This window comes from Salmo trutta, chromosome 16 (assembly GCF_901001165.1).
Source record: "Salmo trutta chromosome 16, fSalTru1.1, whole genome shotgun sequence".
Classification (NCBI taxonomy): Eukaryota; Metazoa; Chordata; class Actinopteri; order Salmoniformes; family Salmonidae; genus Salmo; species Salmo trutta.
Window position 1 is genome coordinate 8,766,856 of NC_042972.1, and position 24,980 is coordinate 8,791,835.

At 40.5% G+C, this 24,980-nt stretch overlaps 2 protein-coding genes across 4 annotated transcripts in view; one reads left to right on the top strand and one right to left on the bottom strand.

The window, feature by feature from the left end:
* The window catches only part of LOC115151165 (glutamate receptor-interacting protein 2), a 433,702-nt gene that overhangs the window by 284,543 nt on the left and 124,179 nt on the right, over nucleotides 1–24,980 (top strand). The gene's annotated exons all lie outside the window — the stretch shown is intronic.
* On the bottom strand, nucleotides 1,819–23,587 carry LOC115150032 (uncharacterized). 3 transcript variants are annotated; one of them, XM_029692905.1, is made up of 13 exons: nucleotides 23,481–23,587; nucleotides 23,096–23,189; nucleotides 22,802–22,903; nucleotides 22,218–22,538; nucleotides 19,557–19,830; nucleotides 19,186–19,331; nucleotides 13,584–13,857; nucleotides 13,213–13,358; nucleotides 7,729–8,002; nucleotides 7,358–7,503; nucleotides 3,409–3,551; nucleotides 2,918–3,027; nucleotides 1,819–2,826 (listed from the first exon to the last, which is right to left on the bottom strand). In XM_029692905.1, exons 1-13 carry the CDS (start codon nucleotides 23,481–23,483, stop codon nucleotides 2,685–2,687), a joined length of 2,175 nt encoding a protein of 724 aa, XP_029548765.1. In that variant the 5' UTR covers nucleotides 23,484–23,587; the 3' UTR covers nucleotides 1,819–2,684. The 3 variants fall into 3 exon arrangements, with proteins under 3 accessions (XP_029548765.1, XP_029548766.1, XP_029548767.1); XM_029692906.1 differs by having other exon boundaries at nucleotides 23,096–23,264; nucleotides 23,481–23,568; XM_029692907.1 differs by lacking the exons at nucleotides 22,802–22,903; nucleotides 23,096–23,189; nucleotides 23,481–23,587 and adding an exon at nucleotides 22,661–22,714.

Here is a 24,980-nt window from a genome sequence, read left to right on the forward strand (position 1 = left end):
ACTATTGTAAAGTGGTTGTTCCACTGGATATCATAAGGTGAATGCACCAATTTGTAAGTCGCTCTGGATAAGAGCGTCTGCTAAATGACTTAAATGAAATGTAAATGTAAATGTTCCACTGATGTTATATTGAGGTTGTTATACTGATGTTGTATTGAGGTTGATACACTGATGTTGTGTTGAGGTTGATCCACTGATGTTGTATTGAGGTTGTTCCACTGATGTTGTATTGAGGTTGATACACTGATGTTGTGTTGAGGTTGATACACTGATGTTGTATTGAGGTTGATACTCTGATGTTATATTGAGGTTGTTCCACTGATGTTGTATTGAGGTTGTATTAAGGTTGTTATACTGATGTTGTATTGAGGTTGATACACTGATGTTGTGTTCAGGTTGATACACCGACTGATGGTGTATTGTCTCCAGCTCATAGGAAAGAGGTGGTGGACTCAAAGGGATAATCATGTGGAACAAGAAAAGGATACTCCATTTCAGAAATGTACAGCATGGATGTATAGTCAGGGTTTAACTGCTCCTCAAAGCACCTTATCTAACATTTATTGGAAACTCGAAAACCAGTTTTCATTCCAGACTGTTATGGTAGAGAGATCAGAGATCAGTTACAAGTGACTGACACAGATAATAGAAGGAAGTGATACTTGTGAAATTAGTTTCTGTTCCTCTCTCTTTGAAAGGACTGTATCTCAGTCTATTTTTCTTAAAGAGGGATTTGTTGTTTCCATCGGTTTGAACTCACCGGTTTTTCTTCTCAACAAAATGACTAAAAGTACAATCTTCAGGCATTGTCAACAAAAACACAATTAAGTTCTGAACATTCACTGTAGCTCATTTGGTTTCCTGGAGTTGTTTTCCATGCAGGACATTGTTTCTAGTATTGCTATAGAACATTTCCTCCTTTCCATTTCTCCCACTCGGTCTCATGTCATGTTGTGTTCTCATTAGAACACAGTCAGTTAAGCGATCAGGCTTCATTTTGCCTCAGTCCTTCTCTGTTGCAATTGAATGCCTTGTCACTGTTACAGCATTTAGATTAGAAAGACAGTGAGTCTCTCATAGAAGCAGGAAAAGGCATGGGTCCCTTTTACCGTCTGTACTATAAAAATAGGTCTACTGTTTATAGACCTAGACATCAGGTAGCCTGGAATCCACCCTGACTATCACTGTTGTTTTACTATTGTTTCACTTTAACAATAGTGACATGGAGGTAATTATCATTGTTCATTCCAGGCTAGGGTCATAGCTTTCAATCTGGTTGTGTATGTCTTGTTTATTGCCTTTCTTGACGTCTGTTAGCGATAGCTACTGAATGTGTTAAATTCCCAATCTGTGATATTTCCAGATGTTTTGAAAGTTTTTAAAATGTGGGAGTAGACCTTTAAAAAGGTAAACAGTAACTTATAGGTAAAGAGGTGTCTTGTCCTTCTAGACCAGATAGATAAACTAATATAAAGAGGTAGAGAGGTGTCTTATCCTTCTAGACTCCATCTTAGATAAACTAATATAAAGAGGTAGAGAGGTGTCTTATCCTTCTAGACTCCATCTTAGATAAACTAATATAAAGAGGTAGAGAGGTGTCTTATCCTTCTAGACTCCATCTTAGATAAACTAATATAAAGAGGTAGAGAGGTGTCTTATCCTTCTAGACTCCATCTTAGATAAACTAATATAAAGAGGTAGAGAGGTGTCTTATCCTTCTAGACTCCATCTTAGATAAACTAATATAAAGAGGTAGAGAGGTGTCTTATCTTTCTACTGTAGGCTCCATGATAGATAAACTCAGAGCGAACAATAATGTATTCAACAAGGATATGTCTTTAATCCAGGTTCAATGATTTACTGAATAAGCAGGAAGTACACGTTGTTTATATTCAGCATGATGAAAGCACAAGTAGCAGACATATTGTATAGAATTTACCATACAAATCATGTAAAAATTAAAATTGATTTACAGCAGATATTCAATGATATTATACACCTCATTTTATGAAATCTGAACATGATTCGTGTGTGCGCGTGTGTGTGCCTTTCTCTCAGAAATGTAATTCAGAGTAACGTTCTACCAGAATATATCAGCAATACTCAGACCATTATCAACATACAGTTAACTTCCAAAATAAAGGAAACACCAACAGAAATTGTGTTAATAGGACGTTAGGCCACCACCAGCCGCCAGAACAGCTTCAATGCCCCTTGTCATAGATTCTACAAGTGTCTGGAACTCTATTGGAGGGATGCGAACACCATTCTTTCAGGAGAAAAGTGGAAAACGCTGTCTCAGGCACCGCTCTAGAATCTCCCATGTGTGTTCTACTGGGTTGAGATCTGGTGACTGAGACGGCCATGGCATATAGTTTACATGATTTTCACGCTCATCAAACCATTCAGTGACCACTCGTGCCCTGTGGATGGGGGTGTTGTCATCCTGGAAGAAACCACTTCCATCAGGATATAAATGATTCACCATAGGTTGAAGGTGGTCACTCAGAATGGCTGTGTATTTATTGGTGTTTACCTTTCCCTCTAAGTGGTTGAGTGAACCTAAACCATGCCAGGAAAATGCACCCCACACCATAACAGAGCCGCCAGATCCACCCTCATTTACTGAAATGTTTCTTTTTCTTGGCAGTTACATGTAGTTAGCAGAGCAGAGAGTATGAGAATTAAAAAATCTCACAGATCCAGTTGTTTGGCTTGTGACATTCCTCGTCGTTCCACTCCCCTGGGTCTGATGAACTGTGGAAAAACTCCACACAGTCCTGGTTTGCCCCTAAATAGCTGCTAGGCTTTCCAGTCTTCCAATACCTGCAGTATAAACAACCGAGAATCAGACTGGCCACTCTCTCAGAAACTACTCCAGTCAGTCAGTGAATTCGAATTGACACAGAACTCTTACGCTGTGGTCAGTGGTGTGCCGTCCACCCATTTCCAGGTCCCCTCAGTGTCAACGTTCGTCAGACCGATCCAGGTCTCATTTCCCGGTCCGTATAACCCATTGATAAATGTCTGTTATTACGGCAGAAAGACTGTGTTGTTAATACAAAGTATCCACTGCACATAAACGCACACACACACACACACACACACACACACACACGCACGCACGCACGCACGCACGCACGCACGCACGCACACACACACACACACACACACACACACACACACACACACACACACACACACACACACACACACAGACACAAAGACCGTATTGTTAATACAAAGTATCCACTGCACATAAACGCACACACACACACACACACACACACACACACACACACACACACACACACACACACACACACACACACACACACACACACACACACACACACACACACACACACACACACACACACACACACACACACACACACAGACACACACCTGTTCCTCTGTGCTGTTTATGATCACCAGGTGCGCTCCTCTCTCGTTGCAATCCTTTCTGCTCTCCTCCCAGGTTTTAATCATGGTGGTGGTGTAGTAGCAGCTGGAGAGAGATGTCTTCCATCCTTCAGGACAGGGTCTCCCTAGAAATATCAAGATTACATTTTTATTTTCTTATTTTTACTTGAAAGATGTATTACATGGGTAAAAATGTTACATTCAATAGAAAAATACAACATGTAAGGAAATAAAAACAGGAACTAAATATTTTCCCAAATATATATATATATTTATTTATTTAACCTTTCTTTAACTAGGCAAGTCAGTTAAGAACTAATTGTTAATTACAATGATGGCCTACACCGGCCAAACCCGGACAACTCAGGACCAATTGTGCACCGCCGTATGGGACTCCCAATCACGGACAGTTGCGAAACTGCCTGGATAAATTGTTAGCCGCATATTTTGTGATACAGACAGTCCTTTCCAATAGTACAGTAAACTGACATTTTACTGTTAATCTTGTTGTTTTGCTTTTCTATCTCCCTTTGTAGCTGGTCTCTCTCATTAGTCAGGTTGTTATAACTGGTCTGTAGCTGGTCTCTCTCTTTAATCAGGTTGTTATAACCGGTCTGTAGCTGGTCTCTCACTTTAATCAGGTTGTTATAACTGGTCTGTAGCTGGTCTCTCTCTTTAATCAGGTTGTTATAACCGGTCTGTAGCTGGTCTCTCACTTTAATCAGGTTGTTATAACTGGTCTGTAGATGGTCTCTCTCTTTAGTCAGGGTGTTATAACTGGTCTGTAGATGGTCTCTCTCTTTAGTCAGGTTGTTATAACTGGTCTGTAGATGGTCTCTCTCTTTAGTCAGGTTGTTATAACTGGTCTGTAGATGGTCTCTCTCTTCAGTCAGGGTGTTATAACTGGTCTGTAGATGGTCTCTCGCTTTAGTCAGGGTGTTATAACTGGTCTGTAGATGGTCTCTCTCTTTAGTCAGGTTGTTATAACTGGTCTGTAGATGGTCTCTCTCTTTAGTCAGGTTGTTATAACTGGTCTGTAGATGGTCTCTCTCTTTAGTCAGGTTGTTATAACTGGTCTGTAGCTGGTCTCTCTCATTAGTCAGGTTGTTATAACTGGTCTGTAGCTGGTCTATCACTTTAGTCAGGTTGTTATAACTGGTCTGTAGCTGGTCTCTCTCTTTAGTCAGGTTGTTATAACTGGTCTGTAGCTGGTCTCTCTCTTTACTCAGGTTGTTATAACTGGTCTGTAGCTGGTCTATCACTTTAGTCAGGTTGTTATAACTGGTCTGTAGCTGATCTCAGAACAGACTCAATTTGTTGGGGCATGGATTCTACAATGTGTCGAAAGCATTCCACAGGGATGCTGGCCCACCGGCCTCAATTCTTCTACATTAACCTTTCTGGGAAGGGGGTTCCGCTAGCGGAACACCTGGCCTACAGCCCGTGAAATTGCAGGGCGCCAAATTCAAACAACAGAAATATCATAATTAAAAGTCCTCAAACATACAAGTATTATACACCATTTTAAAGATAAACTTCTCGTTAATGCAACCACAGTGTCCGATTTCAAAAAGGCTTTACGGTGAAAGCACACCATGCGATTATGTTAGGTCAGCGCCTAGCCACAAAAAACCATACAGCCATTTTCCAAAGAAAGAGAGGTGTCAGAAATAGCGTTAAAATGAATCACTAACCTTTGATGATCTTCATCTGATGGCACTCCCAGGACTCCATGTTAGACAATAAATGTTTGTTTTGTTCGATAAAGTTCATCTTTATGTCCAAAAACCTCATTTGAAATTGATGTGTTATGTTCAGAAATGCATTGTCCAAACAAACATCCGGTGAAAATGCAGGGAGCCACATCAAATTACAGAAATACTCATCATAAACATTGATATAAGATACAAGTGTTATACATACGATTAAAGATACACTTCTTGTTAATCCAGCTGCTGTCTCCGATTTCAAAAAGGCTTTACGGTGAAAGCACACCATGCGGTTATGTTAGGTCAGCGCCTAGCCACAAAAACCATACAGCCATTTTCCAACCAAGGAGAGGTGTCACAAAAGTCAGAAATAGCATTCAAATGAATCACGTACTTTTGATGATCTTCATCTGATGGCACTCCCAGGTCTCCATGTTAGACAATAAATGTTTGTTTTGTTCGATAAAGTTCATCTTTATGTCCAAGTACCTGGTTGCGCATTTAGTCCAGTAATCCAAATGCACAAAGCGCGGGCACAAAGTCTAGACGAAAAGTCAAAAAAGTTCCATTTGAGTTCATAGAAACATGTCAAACGATGTTTCTAATCAATCCTTAGTGTCTTTTTATCATAAATATTCAATGATGTTTCAACCGGACAATACTGTTTTCATTAGAAAGGAAAGGGAATGGAGCTCGCCATCACGGCCATGCGCGTGACTAAACTAAAGGCTTTCACCTGGGCCATCTGCTTAGAGTGCTCTTATTCGCTTCCCTTTCACATTAGAAGCCTGAAACAACTTCTAAAGACTGTTGACATCTAGTGGAAGCCTTAGGAAGTGCAATCTGACCCCACAGACACTGGATATTCGATAGGCATTCACTTGAAAACTACAAACCTCAGAATTCCCACTTCCAGGTTGGATTTTTCTCAGGTTTTCGCCTGTCATATGAGTTCTGTTATACTCACAGACATTATTTTAACAGTTTTGGAAACTTTAGAGTGTTTTCTATCCAAATCCACTAATGATATTCATATTCTAGCTTCTGGGCTTGAGTAACAGGCAGTTTACTCTGGGCACGCTTTTCATCCAAACTTCCCAATGCTGCCCCCTATCCCTAAAGAGTTTTAACAAACGTTTAAACTTCTTCCACTATGTACCATCATATTTCTCTCCCCAAATAATGGCCGATCATTTTTCGAGTTCCTTATAAGTGTAGTATTCTGAATGTAGTTATTTTTGATGAAAGATGTAATCTAACTGCCCCACACTCCAAAGTACTACGGTTGATATAGTAGTCTATCAAAATAATCAGAAAATATATTTTCATATATTTGACTTTGGCTGTACTTTTAAAGAGAGGAAGCAAGTCACACAATTTTTCAGTATGGAAAATGACTTTCCAGTTACATAGATAATAGAAATACAACATGTAAGGGAACAAAAATGGCAATTATATTAAAAGATTCAAATTAATTAACTAATGAACAAAAAAGTTATGACATTTATTTAAAATATTATAGAATTATCACAGGCAAATGATGTAATACAGAGAGTCCTCTCCAATAGTACAACAAATTGAAAAGTTACCTTTGATTTTGTTGTTCAGCCTTTTGTCACATCCTGACCAGTAAATGGGGTTATTTGTCATTGTAGTTTGGTCAGGGCGTGGCAGGGGGTGTTTGTTTTGTGTGTTTTGGTGTTTTTGGTTTAGGTTCTATATTTTCTATTTCTATCTTTAAATCTAGTTTTCTATTTCTATGTTGGGTTTTTGGTAGGACCTCCAATTAGAGACAGCTGGTTGTCGTTGACTCTAATTGGAGGCCATATTTAGTTTGAGGTTTGTTTCACTTGTGTTTTGTGGGAGGTTATTTTCTGTATAGCCTGTGTGCCTTATGGAACTGTTTTTCGTTGTACGTTTATTTTGTTTAAGTGTTATCTTTAAATAAATTAAGTATGAGCACTTTACCCACTGCGCCTTGGTCCTATCCTTACGACGCCTATGTCACCTTTCTATCTCCCTCTGTAGCTGGTCTCTCTCTTTAGTCAGGTTGTTATTACTGGTCTGTAGCTGGTCTGTCTCTTTAGTCAGAGAGAGACCAGGTCAGTCTATGTCATGGAAAGAGCAGGTGTTTTTAATGTTTTGTACACTCAGTGTATAAAAGTAATGTAAACCTTACTTGATGATGAATGCGAACAATGAAGACAGTTACGGATTATTACCTGCAGGAGTACCATGAACTTCCAACTCACACAGAGTGAGCCATTCTGACCTGCCAGGGATGACCACAACAACGTAGCGACCCTCCATCTCATTGCACTGGAAGGTGTGGGCTTCTCCTGCTGGGATGTGGGAGATGACGGCACATCTGAGAGAGTAAGAAAGATGGAGAGAGAGATATGGAGTGAAAGAGGGAGAGAGAAAGAGATGAGGTAATCAGAGTGAATTAAGACGTTCTATAATCTACCATACAGATTCTGACTCTGTTAAATATGTAGCCACAGAATAGCTACAGTAGCATGGATGAAGACCAATATATCAGAAAACCTTTTAAGACAGGACATAAAAATGTACCAACATCTATATGTGTCACCTGGGGTTGTTGATGCCGTTGTTCTCCAATGAGTTACCGATGCGGATCTCAGCACCATCAAGCCTCTCAGGACAGCAGTCTCCTCTGTTGGTGAGGGTGACATCTGTTATTCTGTACACATTCAGCAGGTCCACTCTCCACCACGGGTTTCTGTCTTTCAGAGTGTGGGTGCAGGCTTCATAGTGTGTGTTTCTTTTCCCATCAATGGCATCGGAAGCGTCGCGATTGTTATACAGTGATGACTGAGTGGCCACTCCATTCAACGCCAAATTTCCTACAGGGACATAGCGAAGAATGTTTGAATACAAAAAGTAATTTTTGAAGACTAGGGCCCTGTTAAGTTAGGGCCCTCTGAATAATTCACCAGCTGACAACAAGGAGGTAGAGGACGCTACCTGAGGACAAACTGAGAACAGAGAAACAAGAAAAAGTCAAATTCATTTTTATTTGTCACATGCCCCAAATACAACAGGTGTTGTAAACAGGTGTTGTAAACCTTACAGTGAAATGCTTACTTACAAGCCCTTAACGAATAATGCAGTTTTAAGAAAAATAAAATAAATAAAAAATTAAAAGTAACGAATAATTAAAGAGCACCAGTAAAATAACAATAGCTAGGCTCTATACAGGGTATTACGGTACAGACTCAATGTGGAGGCTATATACAGGGTATTACGGTACAGACTCAATGTGGAGGCTATATACAGGGTATTACGGTACAGACTCAATGTGGAGGCTATATACAGGTTATTACGGTACAGACTCAATGTGGAGGCTATATACAGGGTATTACGGTACAGACTCAATGTGGAGGCTATATACAGGGTATTACGGTACAGACTCAATGTGGAGGCTATATACAGGGTATTACGGTACAGAGTCAATGTGGAGGCTATATACAGGGTATTACGGTACAGACTCAATGTGGAGGCTATATACAGGGTATTACGGTACAGACTCAATGTGGAGGCTATATACAGGGGGTACCGGTACAGAGTCAATGTGGAGGCTATATACAGGGTATTACGGTACAGACTCAATGTGGAGGCTATATACAGGGTATTACGGTACAGAGTCAATGTGGAGGCTATATACAGGGTATTACGGTACAGAGCCAATGTGGAGGCTATATACAGGGTATTACGGTACAGAGTCAATGTGGAGGCTATATACAGGGTATTACGGTACAGACTCAATGTGGAGGCTATATACAGGGTATTACGGTACAGAGCCAATGTGGAGGCTATATACAGGGTATTACGGTACAGAGCCAATGTGGAGGCTATATACAGGGGGTACCAGTACAGAGCCAATGTGGAGGCTATATACAGGGGGTACCGGTACAGAGTCAATGTGGAGGCTATATACAGGGGGTACCGGTACAGAGCCAATGTGGAGGCTATATACAGGGGGTACCGGTACAGAGCCAATGTGGAGGCTATATACAGGGGGTACCGGTACAGAGCCAATGTGGAGGCTATATACAGGGTATTACGGTACAGAGCCAATGTGGAGGCTATATACAGGGGGTACCGGTACAGAGTCAATGTGGAGGCTATATACAGGGGGTACCGGTACAGAGTCAATGTGGAGGCTATATACAGGGGGTACCGGTACAGAGTCAATGTGGAGGCTATATACAGGGGGTACCGGTACAGAGCCAATGTGGAGGCTATATACAGGGGGTACCGGTACAGAGCCAATGTGTGGGGGCACCGGTTAGTCGAGGTAATTGAAGTGATATATACATGTGGGTAGAGTTATTAAAGTGACTTATGCATAGATAATAACAGAGAGTAGCAGGAGTGTAAAAAAAGGGGGGGGGGGCAATGCAAGTAGTCTGGGTAGCCATTTGATTAAATGTTCAGTAGTCTTATGGCTTGGGGGTAGAAGCTGTTTAGAAGCCTCTTGGACCTAGACTTGGCACTCCGATACCGCTTGCCGCACGATAGCAGATAGAACCGTCTATGACTAAGGTGGCAGGAGTCTTTGACAATTTTTAGGACCTTTCTCTGACACCGCCTGGTATAGAGGTCCTGGATGGCAGGACACTTGGCCCCAGTGATGTACTCTGCCGAATAGGTTTTGTCCTGCCCTCTTCACAACTGTCTTGTTGTGTTTGGACCATGTTAGTTTGTTGGTGATGTGGACACCAAGGAAGTTGAAGCTCTCAACCTGCTCCACTACAGCCCCGTCGATGAGAATAGGGGCGTGCTCGGTCCTCCTTTTCCTCTGATTATGTCACACAACTAACCCCTACCCACTAAACTAGCCCACTATAACAAAACCCCACTCACTAACCAAACACCAATAGCAACCCTACTTACTATAGCTTACCCATGGCCTACCTATCTAAAACATTCACTATTACTTCTGCAATGTACTGCTACTAGTACTTCTGGGCTGCTTACTACTACTACTACCTAGTCTCCCATTGAAGACTACTATCAACTATTTATAAAACAGTCCCTCCCTCTACTACACCGGCCTCAATTCTTCAACACTAACAAACTTCTAAACTTCTTCCACTATGCGCCATCATATTTCTCTCCCCAAATATTAGCCATTTTGAGTAAAAATGTAGTAATCAATGTCTAGTGGATGAAATAAGTGATCTAACTGTCCCAAAGTGATATAGTTGTTATTGTATTATGTAATACAGACAGTAATGTCCAATAGTTCAGTAAATTGAAATGTTACCTTTGACCTTCAGCTTTTCTGTCTCCCTCTGATGGTGGTCTCTTTCTTTAGTCAGTATATTATTACTGGTCTGTAGCTGGTCTATCACTTTAGTCAGTATATTATTACTGTCCTGTAGCTAGTCTATCACTTTAGTCAGTATAGTATTACTGGTCTGTAGCTGGTCTATCACTTTAGTCAGTATATTATTACTGGTCTGTAGCTGGTCTATCACTTTAGTCAGTATATTATTACTGGTCTGTAGCTAGTCTATCACTTTAGTCAGTATATTATTACTGGTCTGTAGCTGGTCTATCACTTTAGTCAGTATATTATTACTGGCCTGTAGCTGGTCTATCACTTTAGTCAGGTTGATATTACTGGTCTGTAGCTGGTCTCTCTCACTTTAGTCAGGTTGTTATAACTGGTCTGTAGCTGGTCTATCACTTTAGTCAGTATATTATTACTGGTCTGTAGCTGGTCTATCACTTTAGTCAGTATATTATTACTGGTCTGTAGCTGGTCTATCACTTTAGTCAGTATATTATTACTGGCCTGTAGCTGGTCTCTCTCTTTAGTCAGATTGTTATTATTGGTCTGTAGCTGATCTCAGAACAGACTCAATTTGTTGGGGCATGGATTCTACAATGTGTCAAATGCATTCCACAGGGATGCTGGCCCACCGGCCTCAATTCTTCTACATTAACCTTTCTGGGAAGGGGGTTCCGCTAGCGCAACACCTGGCCTACAGCCCGTGAAATTGCAGGGCGCCAAATTCAAACAACAGAAATATCATAATTAAAAGTCCTCAAACATACAAGCATTATGCACCATTTTAAAGATAAACTTCTCGTTAATGCAACCACAGTGTCCGATTTCAAAAAGGCTTTACGGTGAAAGCACACCATGCGATTATGTTAGGTCAGCGCCTAGCCACAAAAACCATACAGCCATTTTCCAACCAAGGAGAGGTGTCACAAAAGTCAGAAATAGCATTAAAATTAATCACTTACCTTTGATGATCTTCATCTGATGGCACTCCCAGGACTCCATGTTAGACAATAAATGTTTGTTTTGTTCGATAAAGTTCATCTTTATGTCCACATACCTGTTTGCGCGTTTAGTTCAGTAATCCAAATGCATAAAGCGCAGGCACAAAGTCTAGACGAAAAGTCAAAAAAGTTCAATTTGAGTTCGTAGAAACATGTCAAACGATGTTTCTAATCAATCCTTAGGGTGTTTTTATCATAAATATTTAATAATGTCTCAACCGGACAATACTGTTTTCATGAGAAAGGAAAGGGAACGGAGCTCGCCATCATGGCCATCTGCTTAGAGTGCTCTTATTCGCTCCCCTTTCACAATAGAAGCCTGAAACAACTTCTAAAGACTGTTGACATCTAGTGGAAGCCTTAGGAAGTGCAATCTGACCCCACAGACACTGGATATTCGATAGGCATTCACTTGAAAACTACAAACCTCAGAATTCCCACTTCCAGGTTGGATTTTTCTCAGGTTTTCGCCTGTCATATGAGTTCTGTTATACTCAGAGACATTATTTTTAACAGTTTTGGAAACTTTAGAGTGTTTTCTATCCAAATCCACTAATGATATTCATATTCTAGCTTCTGGGCTTGAGTAACAGGCAGTTTACTCTGGGCACGCTTTTCATCCAAACTTCCCAATGCTGCCCCCTATCCCTAAAGAGTTTTAACAAACGTTTAAACTTCTTCCACTATGTACCATCATATTTCTCTCCCCAAATAATGGCCGATCATTTTTCGAGTTCCTTATAAGTGTAGTATTCTGAATGTAGTTATTTGTGATGAAAGATGTAATCTAACTGCCCCACACTCCAAAGTACTACGGTTGATATAGTAGTCTATCAAAATAATCCGAAAATACATTTTCATATATTTGACTTTGGCTGTACTTTAAAGAGAGGAAGCAAGTCACACAATTTTTCAGCATGGAAAATGACTTTCCAGTTACATAGATAATAGAAATACAACATGTAAGGGAACAAAAATGGCAATTATATTGAAAGATTCAAATTAATTAACTAATGAACAAAAAAGTTATGACATTTATTTAAAATATTATAGAATTATCACAGGCAAATGATGTAATACAGAGAGTCATCTCCAATAGTACAACAAATTGAAAAGTTACCTTTGATTTTGTTGTTCAGCCTTTTGTCACATCCTGACCAGTAAATGGGGTTATTTGTCATTGTAGTTTGGTCAGGGCGTGGCAGGGGGTGTTTGTTTTGTGTGTTTTGGTGTTTTTGGTTTAGGTTCTATATTTTCTATTTCTATCTTTAAATCTAGTTTTCTATTTCTATGTTGGGTTTTTGGTAGGACCTCCAATTAGAGGCAGCTGGTTGTCGTTGACTCTAATTGGAGGCCATATTTAGTTTGAGGTTTGTTTCACTTGTGTTTTGTGGGAGGTTATTTTCTGTATAGCCTGTGTGCCTTATGGAACTGTTTTTCGTCGTACGTTTATTTTGTTTAAGTGTTATCTTTAAATAAATTAAGTATGAGCACTTTACCCACTGCGCCTTGGTCCTATCCTTACGACGCCTATGTCACCTTTCTATCTCCCTCTGTAGCTGGTCTCTCTCTTTAGTCAGGTTGTTATTACTGGTCTGTAGCTGGTCTGTCTCTTTAGTCAGAGAGAGACCAGGTCAGTCTATGTCATGGAAAGAGCAGGTGTTTTTAATGTTTTGTACACTCAGTGTATAAAAGTAATGTAAACCTTACTTGATGATGAATGCGAACAATGAAGACAGTTACGGATTATTACCTGCAGGAGTACCATGAACTTCCAACTCACACAGAGTGAGCCATTCTGACCTGCCAGGGATGACCACAACAACGTAGCGACCCTCCATCTCATTGCACTGGAAGGTGTGGGCTTCTCCTGCTGGGATGTGGGAGATGACGGCACATCTGAGAGAGTAAGAAAGATGGAGAGAGAGATATGGAGTGAAAGAGGGAGAGAGAAAGAGATGAGGTAATCAGAGTGAATTAAGACGTTCTATAATCTACCATACAGATTCTGACTCTGTTAAATATGTAGCCACAGAATAGCTACAGTAGCATGGATGAAGACCAATATATCAGAAAACCTTTTAAGACAGGACATAAAAATGTACCAACATCTATATGTGTCACCTGGGGTTGTTGATGCCGTTGTTCTCCAATGAGTTACCGATGCGGATCTCAGCACCATCAAGCCTCTCAGGACAGCAGTCTCCTCTGTTGGTGAGGGTGACATCTGTTATTCTGTACACATTCAGCAGGTCCACTCTCCACCACGGGTTTCTGTCTTTCAGAGTGTGGGTGCAGGCTTCATAGTGTGTGTTTCTTTTCCCATCAATGGCATCGGAAGCGTCGCGATTGTTATACAGTGATGACTGAGTGGCCACTCCATTCAACGCCAAATTTCCTACAGGGACATAGCGAAGAATGTTTGAATACAAAAAGTAATTTTTGAAGACTAGGGCCCTGTTAAGTTAGGGCCCTCTGAATAATTCACCAGCTGACAACAAGGAGGTAGAGGACGCTACCTGAGGACAAACTGAGAACAGAGAAACAAGAAAAAGTCAAATTCATTTTTATTTGTCACATGCCCCAAATACAACAGGTGTTGTAAACAGGTGTTGTAAACCTTACAGTGAAATGCTTACTTACAAGCCCTTAACGAATAATGCAGTTTTAAGAAAAATAAAATAAATAAAAAATTAAAAGTAACGAATAATTAAAGAGCACCAGTAAAATAACAATAGCTAGGCTCTATACAGGGTATTACGGTACAGACTCCATGTGGAGGCTATATACAGGGTATTACGGTACAGACTCAATGTGGAGGCTATATACAGGGTATTACGGTACAGACTCAATGTGGAGGCTATATACAGGTTATTACGGTACAGACTCAATGTGGAGGCTATATACAGGGTATTACGGTACAGACTCAATGTGGAGGCTATATACAGGGTATTACGGTACAGACTCAATGTGGAGGCTATATACAGGGTATTACGGTACAGAGTCAATGTGGAGGCTATATACAGGGTATTACGGTACAGACTCAATGTGGAGGCTATATACAGGGTATTACGGTACAGACTCAATGTGGAGGCTATATACAGGGGGTACCGGTACAGAGTCAATGTGGAGGCTATATACAGGGTATTACGGTACAGACTCAATGTGGAGGCTATATACAGGGTATTACGGTACAGAGTCAATGTGGAGGCTATATACAGGGTATTACGGTACAGAGCCAATGTGGAGGCTATATACAGGGTATTACGGTACAGAGTCAATGTGGAGGCTATATACAGGGTATTACGGTACAGACTCAATGTGGAGGCTATATACAGGGTATTACGGTACAGACTCAATGTGGAGGCTATATACAGGGGGTACCGGTACAGAGTCAATGTGGAGGCTATATACAGGGTATTACGGTACAGACTCAATGTGGAGGCTATATACAGGGTATTACGGTACAGAGCCAATGTGGAGGCTATATACAGGGTATTACGGTACAGAGCCAATGTGGAGGCTATATACAGGGGGTACCAGTACAGAGCCAATGTGGAGGCTATATACAGGGGGTACCGGTACAGAGTCAATGTGGAGGCTATATACAGGGGGTACCGGTACAGAGCCAATGTGGAGGCTATATACAGGGGGTACCGGTACAGAGCCAATGTGGAGGCTATATACAGGGTATTACGGTACAGAGCCAATGTGGAGGCTATATACAGGGGGTACCGGTACAGAGTCAATGTGGAGGCTATATACAGGGGGTACCGGTACAGAGTCAATGTGGAGGCTATATACAGGGGGTACCGGTACAGAGTCAATGTGGAGGCTATATACAGGGGGTACCGGTACAGAGCCAATGTGGAGGCTATATACAGGATGTACCGGTACAGAGCCAATGTGTGGGGGCACCGGTTAGTCGAGGTAATTGAAGTGATATATACATGTGGGTAGAGTTATTAAAGTGACTTATGCATAGATAATAACAGAGAGTAGCAGGAGTGTAAAAAAAGGGGGGGGGCAATGCAAGTAGTCTGGGTAGCCATTTGATTAAATGTTCAGTAGTCTTATGGCTTGGGGGTAGAAGCTGTTTAGAAGCCTCTTGGACCTAGACTTGGCACTCCGATACCGCTTGCCGCACGATAGCAGATAGAACCGTCTATGACTAAGGTGGCAGGAGTCTTTGACAATTTTTAGGACCTTTCTCTGACACCGCCTGGTATAGAGGTCCTGGATGGCAGGACACTTGGCCCCAGTGATGTACTCTGCCGAATAGGTTTTGTCCTGCCCTCTTCACAACTGTCTTGTTGTGTTTGGACCATGTTAGTTTGTTGGTGATGTGGACACCAAGGAAGTTGAAGCTCTCAACCTGCTCCACTACAGCCCCGTCGATGAGAATAGGGGCGTGCTCGGTCCTCCTTTTCCTCTGATTATGTCACACAACTAACCCCTACCCACTAAACTAGCCCACTATAACAAAACCCCACTCACTAACCAAACACCAATAGCAACCCTACTTACTATAGCTTACCCATGGCCTACCTATCTAAAACATTCACTATTACTTCTGCAATGTACTGCTACTAGTACTTCTGGGCTGCTTACTACTACTACTACCTAGTCTCCCATTGAAGACTACTATCAACTATTTATAAAACAGTCCCTCCCTCTACTACACCGGCCTCAATTCTTCAACACTAACAAACTTCTAAACTTCTTCCACTATGCGCCATCATATTTCTCTCCCCAAATATTAGCCATTTTGAGTAAAAATGTAGTAATCAATGTCTAGTGGATGAAATAAGTGATCTAACTGTCCCAAAGTGATATAGTTGTTATTGTATTATGTAATACAGACAGTAATGTCCAATAGTTCAGTAAATTGAAATGTTACCTTTGACCTTCAGCTTTTCTGTCTCCCTCTGATGGTGGTCTCTTTCTTTAGTCAGTATATTATTACTGGTCTGTAGCTGGTCTATCACTTTAGTCAGTATATTATTACTGTCCTGTAGCTAGTCTATCACTTTAGTCAGTATAGTATTACTGGTCTGTAGCTGGTCTATCACTTTAGTCAGTATATTATTACTGGTCTGTAGCTGGTCTATCACTTTAGTCAGTATATTATTACTGGTCTGTAGCTAGTCTATCACTTTAGTCAGTATATTATTACTGGTCTGTAGCTGGTCTATCACTTTAGTCAGTATATTATTACTGGCCTGTAGCTGGTCTATCACTTTAGTCAGGTTGATATTACTGGTCTGTAGCTGGTCTCTCTCACTTTAGTCAGGTTGTTATAACTGGTCTGTAGCTGGTCTATCACTTTAGTCAGTATATTATTACTGGTCTGTAGCTGGTCTATCACTTTAGTCAGTATATTATTACTGGTCTGTAGCTGGTCTATCACTTTAGTCAGTATATTATTACTGGCCTGTAGCTGGTCTCTCTCTTCAGTCAGGGTGTTATAACTGGTCTGTAGCTGGTCTCTCACTTTAGTCAGATTGTTATTATTGGTCTGTAGCTGATCTCAGAACAGACTCAATTTGTTGGGGCATGGATTCTACAATGTGTCAAATGCATTCCACAGGGATGCTGGCCCACCGGCCTCAATTCTTCTACATTAACCTTTCTGGGAAGGGGGTTCCGCTAGCGCAACACCTGGCCTACAGCCCGTGAAATTGCAGGGCGCCAAATTCAAACAACAGAAATATCATAATTAAAAGTCCTCAAACATACAAGCATTATGCACCATTTTAAAGATACACTTCTCGTTAATGCAACCACAGTGTCCGATTTCAAAAAGGCTTTACGGTGAAAGCACACCATGCGATTATGTTAGGTCAGCGCCTAGCCACAAAAACCATACAGCCATTTTCCAACCAAGGAGAGGTGTCACAAAAGTCAGAAATAGCATTAAAATTAATCACTTACCTTTGATGATCTTCATCTGATGGCACTCCCAGGACTCCATGTTAGACAATAAATGTTTGTTTTGTTCGATAAAGTTCATCTTTATGTCCACATACCTGTTTGCGCGTTTAGTTCAGTAATCCAAATGCATAAAGCGCAGGCACAAAGTCTAGACGAAAAGTCAAAAAAGTTCAATTTGAGTTCGTAGAAACATGTCAAACGATGTTTCTAATCAATCCTTAGGGTGTTTTTATCATAAATATTTAATAATGTCTCAACCGGACAATACTGTTTTCATGAGAAAGGAAAGGGAACGGAGCTCGCCATCATGGCCATCTGCTTAGAGTGCTCTTATTCGCTCCCCTTTCACAATAGAAGCCTGAAACAACTTCTAAAGACTGTTGACATCTAGTGGAAGCCTTAGGAAGTGCAATCTGACCCCACAGACACTGGATATTCGATAGGCATTCACTTGAAAACTACAAACCTCAGAATTCCCACTTCCAGGTTGGATTTTTCTCAGGTTTTCGCCTGTCATATGAGTTCTGTTATACTCAGAGACATTATTTTTAACAGTTTTGGAAACTTTAGAGTGTTTTCTATCCAAATCCACTAATGATATTCATATTCTAGCTTCTGGGCTTGAGTAACAGACAGTTTACTCTGGGCACGCTTTTCATCCAAACTTCCCAATGCTGCCCCCTATCCCTAAAGAGTTTTAACAAACGTTTAAACTTCTTCCACTATGTACCATCATATTTCTCTCCCCAAATAATGGCCGATCATTTTTCGAGTTCCTTATAAGTGTAGTATTCTGAATGTAGTTATTTGTGATGAAAGATGTAATCTAACTGCCCCACACTCCAAAGTACTACGGTTGATATAGTAGTCTATCAAAATAATCCGAAAATATATTTTCATATATTTGACTTTGGCTGTACTTTAAAGAGAGGAAGCAAGTCACACAATTTTTCAGCATGGAAAATGACTTTCCAGTTACATAGATAATAGAAATACAACATGTAAGGGAACAAAAATGGCAATTATATTGAAAAATTCAAATTAATTAACTAATGAACAAAAAAGTTATGACATTTATTTAAAATATTATAGAATTATCACAGGCAAATGATGTAATACAGAGAGTCATCTCCAATAGTACAACAAATTGAAAAGTTACCTTTGATTTTGTTGTTCAGCCTTTTGTCACATCCTGACCAGTAAATGGGGTTATTTGTCATTGTAGTTTGGTCAGGGCGTGGCAGGGGGTGTTTGTTTTGTGTGTTTTGGTGTTTTTGGTTTAGGTTCTATATTTTCTATTTCTATCTTTAAATCTAGTTTTCTATTTCTATGTTGGGTTTTTGGTAGGACCTCCAATTAGAGGCAGCTGGTTGTCGTTGACTCTAATTGGAGGCCATATTTAGTTTGAGGTTTGTTTCACTTGTGTTTTGTGGGAGGTTATTTTCTGTATAGCCTGTGTGCCTTATGGAACTGTTTTTCGTCGTACGTTTATTTTGTTTAAGTGTTATCTTTAAATAAATTAAGTATGAGCACTTTACCCACTGCGCCTTGGTCCTATCCTTACGACGCCTATGTCACCTTTCTATCTCCCTCTGTAGCTGGTCTCTCTCTTTAGTCAGGTTGTTATTACTGGTCTGTAGCTGGTCTGTCTCTTTAGTCAGAGAGAGACCAGGTCAGTCTATGTCATGGAAAGAGCAGGTGTTTTTAATGTTTTGTACACTCAGTGTATAAAAGTAATGTAAACCTTACTTGATGATGAATGCGAACAATGAAGACAGTTACGGATTATTACCTGCAGGAGTACCATGAACTTCCAACTCACACAGAGTGAGCCATTCTGACCTGCCAGGGATGACCACAACAACGTAGCGACCCTCCATCTCATTGCACTGGAAGGTGTGGGCTTCTCCTGCTGGGATGTGGGAGATGACGGCACATCTGAGAGAGTAAGAAAGATGGAGAGAGAGATATGGAGTGAAAGAGGGAGAGAGAAAGAGATGAGGTAATCAGAGTGAATTAAGACGTTCTATAATCTACCATACAGATTCTGACTCTGTTAAATATGTAGCCACAGAATAGCTACAGTAGCATGGATGAAGACCAATATATCAGAAAACCTTTTAAGACAGGACATAAAAATGTACCAACATCTATATGTGTCACCTGGGGTTGTTGATGCCGTTGTTCTCCAATGAGTTACCGATGCGGATCTCAGCACCATCAAGCCTCTCAGGACAGCAGTCTCCTCTGTTGGTGAGGGTGACATCTGTTATTCTGTACACATTCAGCAGGTCCACTCTCCACCACGGGTTTCTGTCTTTCAGAGTGTGGGTGCAGGCTTCATAGTGTGTGTTTCTTTTCCCATCAATGGCATCGGAAGCGTCACGATTGTTATACAGTGATGACTGAGTGGCCACTCCATTCAACGCCAAATTTCCTACAGGGACATAGCGAAGAATGTTTGAATACAAAAAGTAATTTTTGAAGACTAGGGCCCTGTTAAGTTAGGGCCCTCTGAATAATTCACCAGCTGACAACAAGGAGGTAGAGGACGCTACCTGAGGACAAACTGAGAACAGAGAAACTAGAAAAAGTCAAATTCATTTTTATTTGTCACATGCCCCAAATACAACAGGTGTTGTAAACAGGTGTTGTAAACCTTACAGTGAAATGCTTACTTACAAGCCCTTAACGAATAATGCAGTTTTAAGAAAAATAAAATAAATAAAAAATTAAAAGTAACGAATAATTAAAGAGCACCAGTAAAATAACAATAGCTTGGCTCTATACAGGGTATTACGGTACAGACTCAATGTGGAGGCTATATACAGGGTATTACGGTACAGACTCAATGTGGAGGCTATATACAGGGTATTACGGTACAGACTCAATGTGGAGGCTATATACAGGGTATTACGGTACAGACTCAATGTGGAGGCTATATACAGGGTATTATTGTACAGACTCAATGTGGAGGCTATATACAGGGTATTACGGTACAGACTCAATGTGGAGGCTATATACAGGGTATTACGGTACAGAGTCAATGTGGAGGCTATATACAGGGTATTACGGTACAGACTCAATGTGGAGGCTATATACAGGGTATTACTGTACAGACTCAATGTGGAGGCTATATACAGGGGGTACCGGTACAGAGTCAATGTGGAGGCTATATACAGGGTATTACGGTACAGACTCAATGTGGAGGCTATATACAGGGTATTACGGTACAGAGTCAATGTGGAGGCTATATACAGGGTATTACGGTACAGAGCCAATGTGGAGGCTATATACAGGGTATTACGGTACAGAGTCAATGTGGAGGCTATATACAGGGTATTACGGTACAGACTCAATGTGGAGGCTATATACAGGGTATTACGGTACAGAGCCAATGTGGAGGCTATATACAGGGTATTACGGTACAGAGCCAATGTGGAGGCTATATACAGGGGGTACCGGTACAGAGCCAATGTGGAGGCTATATACAGGGGGTACCGGTACAGAGCCAATGTGGAGGCTATATACAGGGTATTACGGTACAGAGCCAATGTGGAGGCTATATACAGGGGGTACCGGTACAGAGTCAATGTGGAGGCTATATACAGGGTATTACGGTACAGAGCCAATGTGGAGGCTAAATACAGGGGGTACCGGTACAGAGTCAATGTGGAGGCTATATACAGGGGGTACCGGTACAGAGTCAATGTGGAGGCTATATACAGGGGGTACCGGTACAGAGTCAATGTGGAGGCTATATACAGGGGGTACCGGTACACAGCCAATGTGGAGGCTATATACAGGGGGTACCGGTACAGAGCCAATGTGTGGGGGCACCGGTTAGTCGAGGTAATTGAATTGATATATACATGTGGGTAGAGTTATTAAAGTGACTTATGCATAGATAATAACAGAGAGTAGCAGGAGTGTAAAAAAAGGGGGGGGGGGCAATGCAAGTAGTCTGGGTAGCCATTTGAATAAATGTTCAGTAGTCTTATGGCTTGGGGGTAGAAGCTGTTTAGAAGCCTCTTGGACCTAGACTTGGCACTCCGATACCGCTTGCTGCACGGTAGCAGATAGAACAGTCTATGACTAAGGTGGCAGGAGTCTTTGACAATTTTTAGGACCTTTCTCTGACACCGCCTGGTATAGAGGTCCTGGATGGCAGGACACTTGGCCCCAGTGATGTACTCTGCCGAATAGGTTTTGTCCTGCCCTCTTCACAACTGTCTTGTTGTGTTTGGACCATGTTAGTTTGTTGGTGATGTGGACACCAAGGAAGTTGAAGCTCTCAACCTGCTCCACTACAGCCCCGTCGATGAGAATAGGGGCGTGCTCGGTCCTCCTTTTCCTCTGATTATGTCACACAACTAACCCCTACCCACTAAACTAGCCCACTATAACAAAACCCCACTCACTAACCAAACACCAATAGCAACCCTACTTACTATAGCTTACCCATGGCCTACCTATCTAAAACATTCACTATTACTTCTGCAATGTACTTCTACTAGTACTTCTGGGCTGCTTACTACTACTACTACCTAGTCTCCCATTGAAGACTACTATCAACTATTTATAAAACAGTCCCTCCCTCTACTACACCGGCCTCAATTCTTCAACACTAACAAACTTCTAAACTTCTTCCACTATGCGCCATCATATTTCTCTCCCCAAATATTAGCCATTTTGAGTAAAAATGTAGTAATCAATGTCTAGTGGATGAAATAAGTGATCTAACTGTCCCAAAGTGATATAGTTGTTATTGTATTATGTAATACAGACAGTAATGTCCAATAGTTCAGTAAATTGAAATGTTACCTTTGACCTTCAGCTTTTCTGTCTCCCTCTGATGGTGGTCTCTTTCTTTAGTCAGTATATTATTACTGGTCTGTAGCTGGTCTCTCTCTTTAGTCAGTATATTATTACTGGTCTGTAGCTGGTCTATCACTTTAGTCAGTATATTATTACTGGTCTGTAGCTGGTCTATCACTTTAGTCAGTATATTATTACTGGTCTGTAGCTGGTCTCTCTCTTTAGTCAGTATATTATTACTGGTCTGTAGCTGGTCTCTCTCTTTAGTCAGGTTGTTATAACTGGTCTGTAGCTGGTCACTTTCATCACAGTAATGCTGACCAGTGACTAAGGGAACAGATAAAATATGAATTAATGATTATGTCACTGATGATTGCTTCAGTTAAAACATACTAAACTTACAGTTGACACCCATGCCTATGATCCCAGTGAAAACATACTAAACTTACAGTTGACACCCATGCCAATGATCCCAGTGAAAACATGCTAAACTTACATTTGACACCCATGCCAATGATCCCAGTGAAAACATGCTAAACTTACAGTTGACACCCATGCCAATGATCCCAGTGAAAACATGCTAAACTTACAGTTGACACCCATGCCAATGATCCCAGCCAGTAGGAGAATACACAGCAATCCAAGACACAGTGCAGCAACTCCCAATGATCTCTTCCACCACTGAAAATGTACTGAATCACAAGATGTTTTCATACAATCTTTGCACCAACATTTATTGTTCATTTTTATTTTAGATGACAGAAATTCATTATTTGCTTTCAACTTAACCCCACCACCATAAGACTCAAACACAGACACTGTGTGTGTGTGTGTGTGTTTGTGTGTTTATTTGTGTGCGTGTGTGTGTGTGTGCGCGTTGATACCTGAATATTGAAAGCCATGTCTTGTTCTGGGCTTGACATACATGTCGTCATCAATATCCAAGATCTTCATTGTGCTGGATTCATTGTCTTCTGTCTGTGTTTGTATAGATTTCCTCAGATATCTTTACAAATATGCTCAAATACTTCTGTATCTTTCACTGCTTTAGGTCTACATTTAGAAAATATGATGGTTGCACCTTACTTAATGTTTACTAAAGCTTGTCCTAATAAACCGTTTAGACAAAAACACTTGAGACAATAAAGTCATATGCCAAATAAGCACACACAAACAGTCCGTTTCTCAGACCCCAATTGACACATTAGGCAAAGAAAATAATCAGAATATGAATACAAAATAACAAATGCAATGAAAAAACATTCTTACCATGGTCACAGTTAAATGGATTAATCCAAATATGTTGCACTGGTGTGCATTGAAGTAATATGGAGGGGCGGTCTGAGCTGGTGGCAATGACTCAATGGCTTGTTTGCCATGTTACCATATTTGATTAAAGGCTAAAGTCTGATTGCAACACGTTACTCAACACTTCCATGTGAGATGATCTTGTTTTGTTTTTTTACCGTTTATTAATTTATGCTGCTTTGAAAGTTGATAAACTTGTAAAACCACGTAGGAGAAAAGGAATTTAGAATATTCTGCTGGGATTATCCACACTACAGTACATTACTTATGTATTAAGATTAGAAAGACTTTCATAAAACTGCAACAACAAAAAAGCTTTCTTTGAACATTATCTCACCAAGTTCCCTGATTTGGCCAAACATTAACCGTATTAAATTGCCTAGTTGTTTTCCATGCAGGACATTGTTTCTAGTATTGCTATAGAACATTTCCTCCTTTCCATTTCTCCCACTCGGTCTCATGTCATGTTGTGTTCTCATTAGAACACAGTCAGTTAAGCGATCAGGCTTCATTTTGCCTCAGTCCTCTGTCGCAATTGAATGCCTTGTCACTGTTACAGCATTTAGATTAGAAAGACAGTGAGTCTCTCATAGAAGCAGGAAAAGGCATGGGTCCCTTTTACCGTTAATGTATTGTAAAGATAACTATACTATTAGGGACATCAAACATTCAGGCAGACTATGGAAGCTCTAGTCTGGAGCTACTAGTTTCAAGTATGTTTAGGAGCATTTCTAAACTCTCTAAATGTTAGATTTTTGTTAAAATTTGAGTGGGCAACATTAACTATCATCCAAAACAGAATTATTTTTGACATATTGAATTATTTTATAATCTGCTAATTTCCCTGATGTCGACAGTTTGTGTTAGTGCCTTACACAAGCTCCCACTTTCACCGCATACAATTGAGTGAAGTGAAAGTACTCATCGCATTTACCTTACTTGAGCGTCTCATCCCGTTAGCGGGATCATTTTCCAGCGAAAACTCCTAGCGACATTAGCATAACGAAATTCAATATATATATTTTTTCAAATATAGGACTGTCTCATATCGTTTTATAGATACACCTCTCTTGAATCGACCCTCGTTGTCCAATTTCAAAAAGGTTTTACAGGAAAAGCACAATATTAGATTATGTTAGAGGAGTACATGGTAAAAGTAGCATCATATGAATTTTCCGACCAAGCACATGCATCACATATAACCAAAAAACAGCTAAATGCAGCACTAACCTTTTACAAACTTCATCAGATGACACACCTAGGACATCATGTTACACACAGCATGCAATCTTTTGTTCAATAAAGGTCATATTTCTATATAAAAACAGCATTTTACATCGGCACCTGACGTTGACTAACTATTTTCCCATAAAATGCGTCCCGGGAAACAGTGCTACAATTTTATAAATTACTATTCGAAAATGATTATTTTTTTTTATATTGTCAATCTAAGATTTATAG

Coding starts and splice junctions, on each gene's coding strand:
- LOC115150032 (XM_029692905.1), bottom strand. Junction 22,539..22,801: donor CATTGGCATGGGTGTCAACT/GTAAGTTTAGCA, acceptor CTGTTCCCTTAG/TCACTGGTCAGCATTACTGT. Junction 19,332..19,556: donor AACGGCATCAACAACCCCAG/GTGACACATATA, acceptor TTACTCTCTCAG/ATGTGCCGTCATCTCCCACA.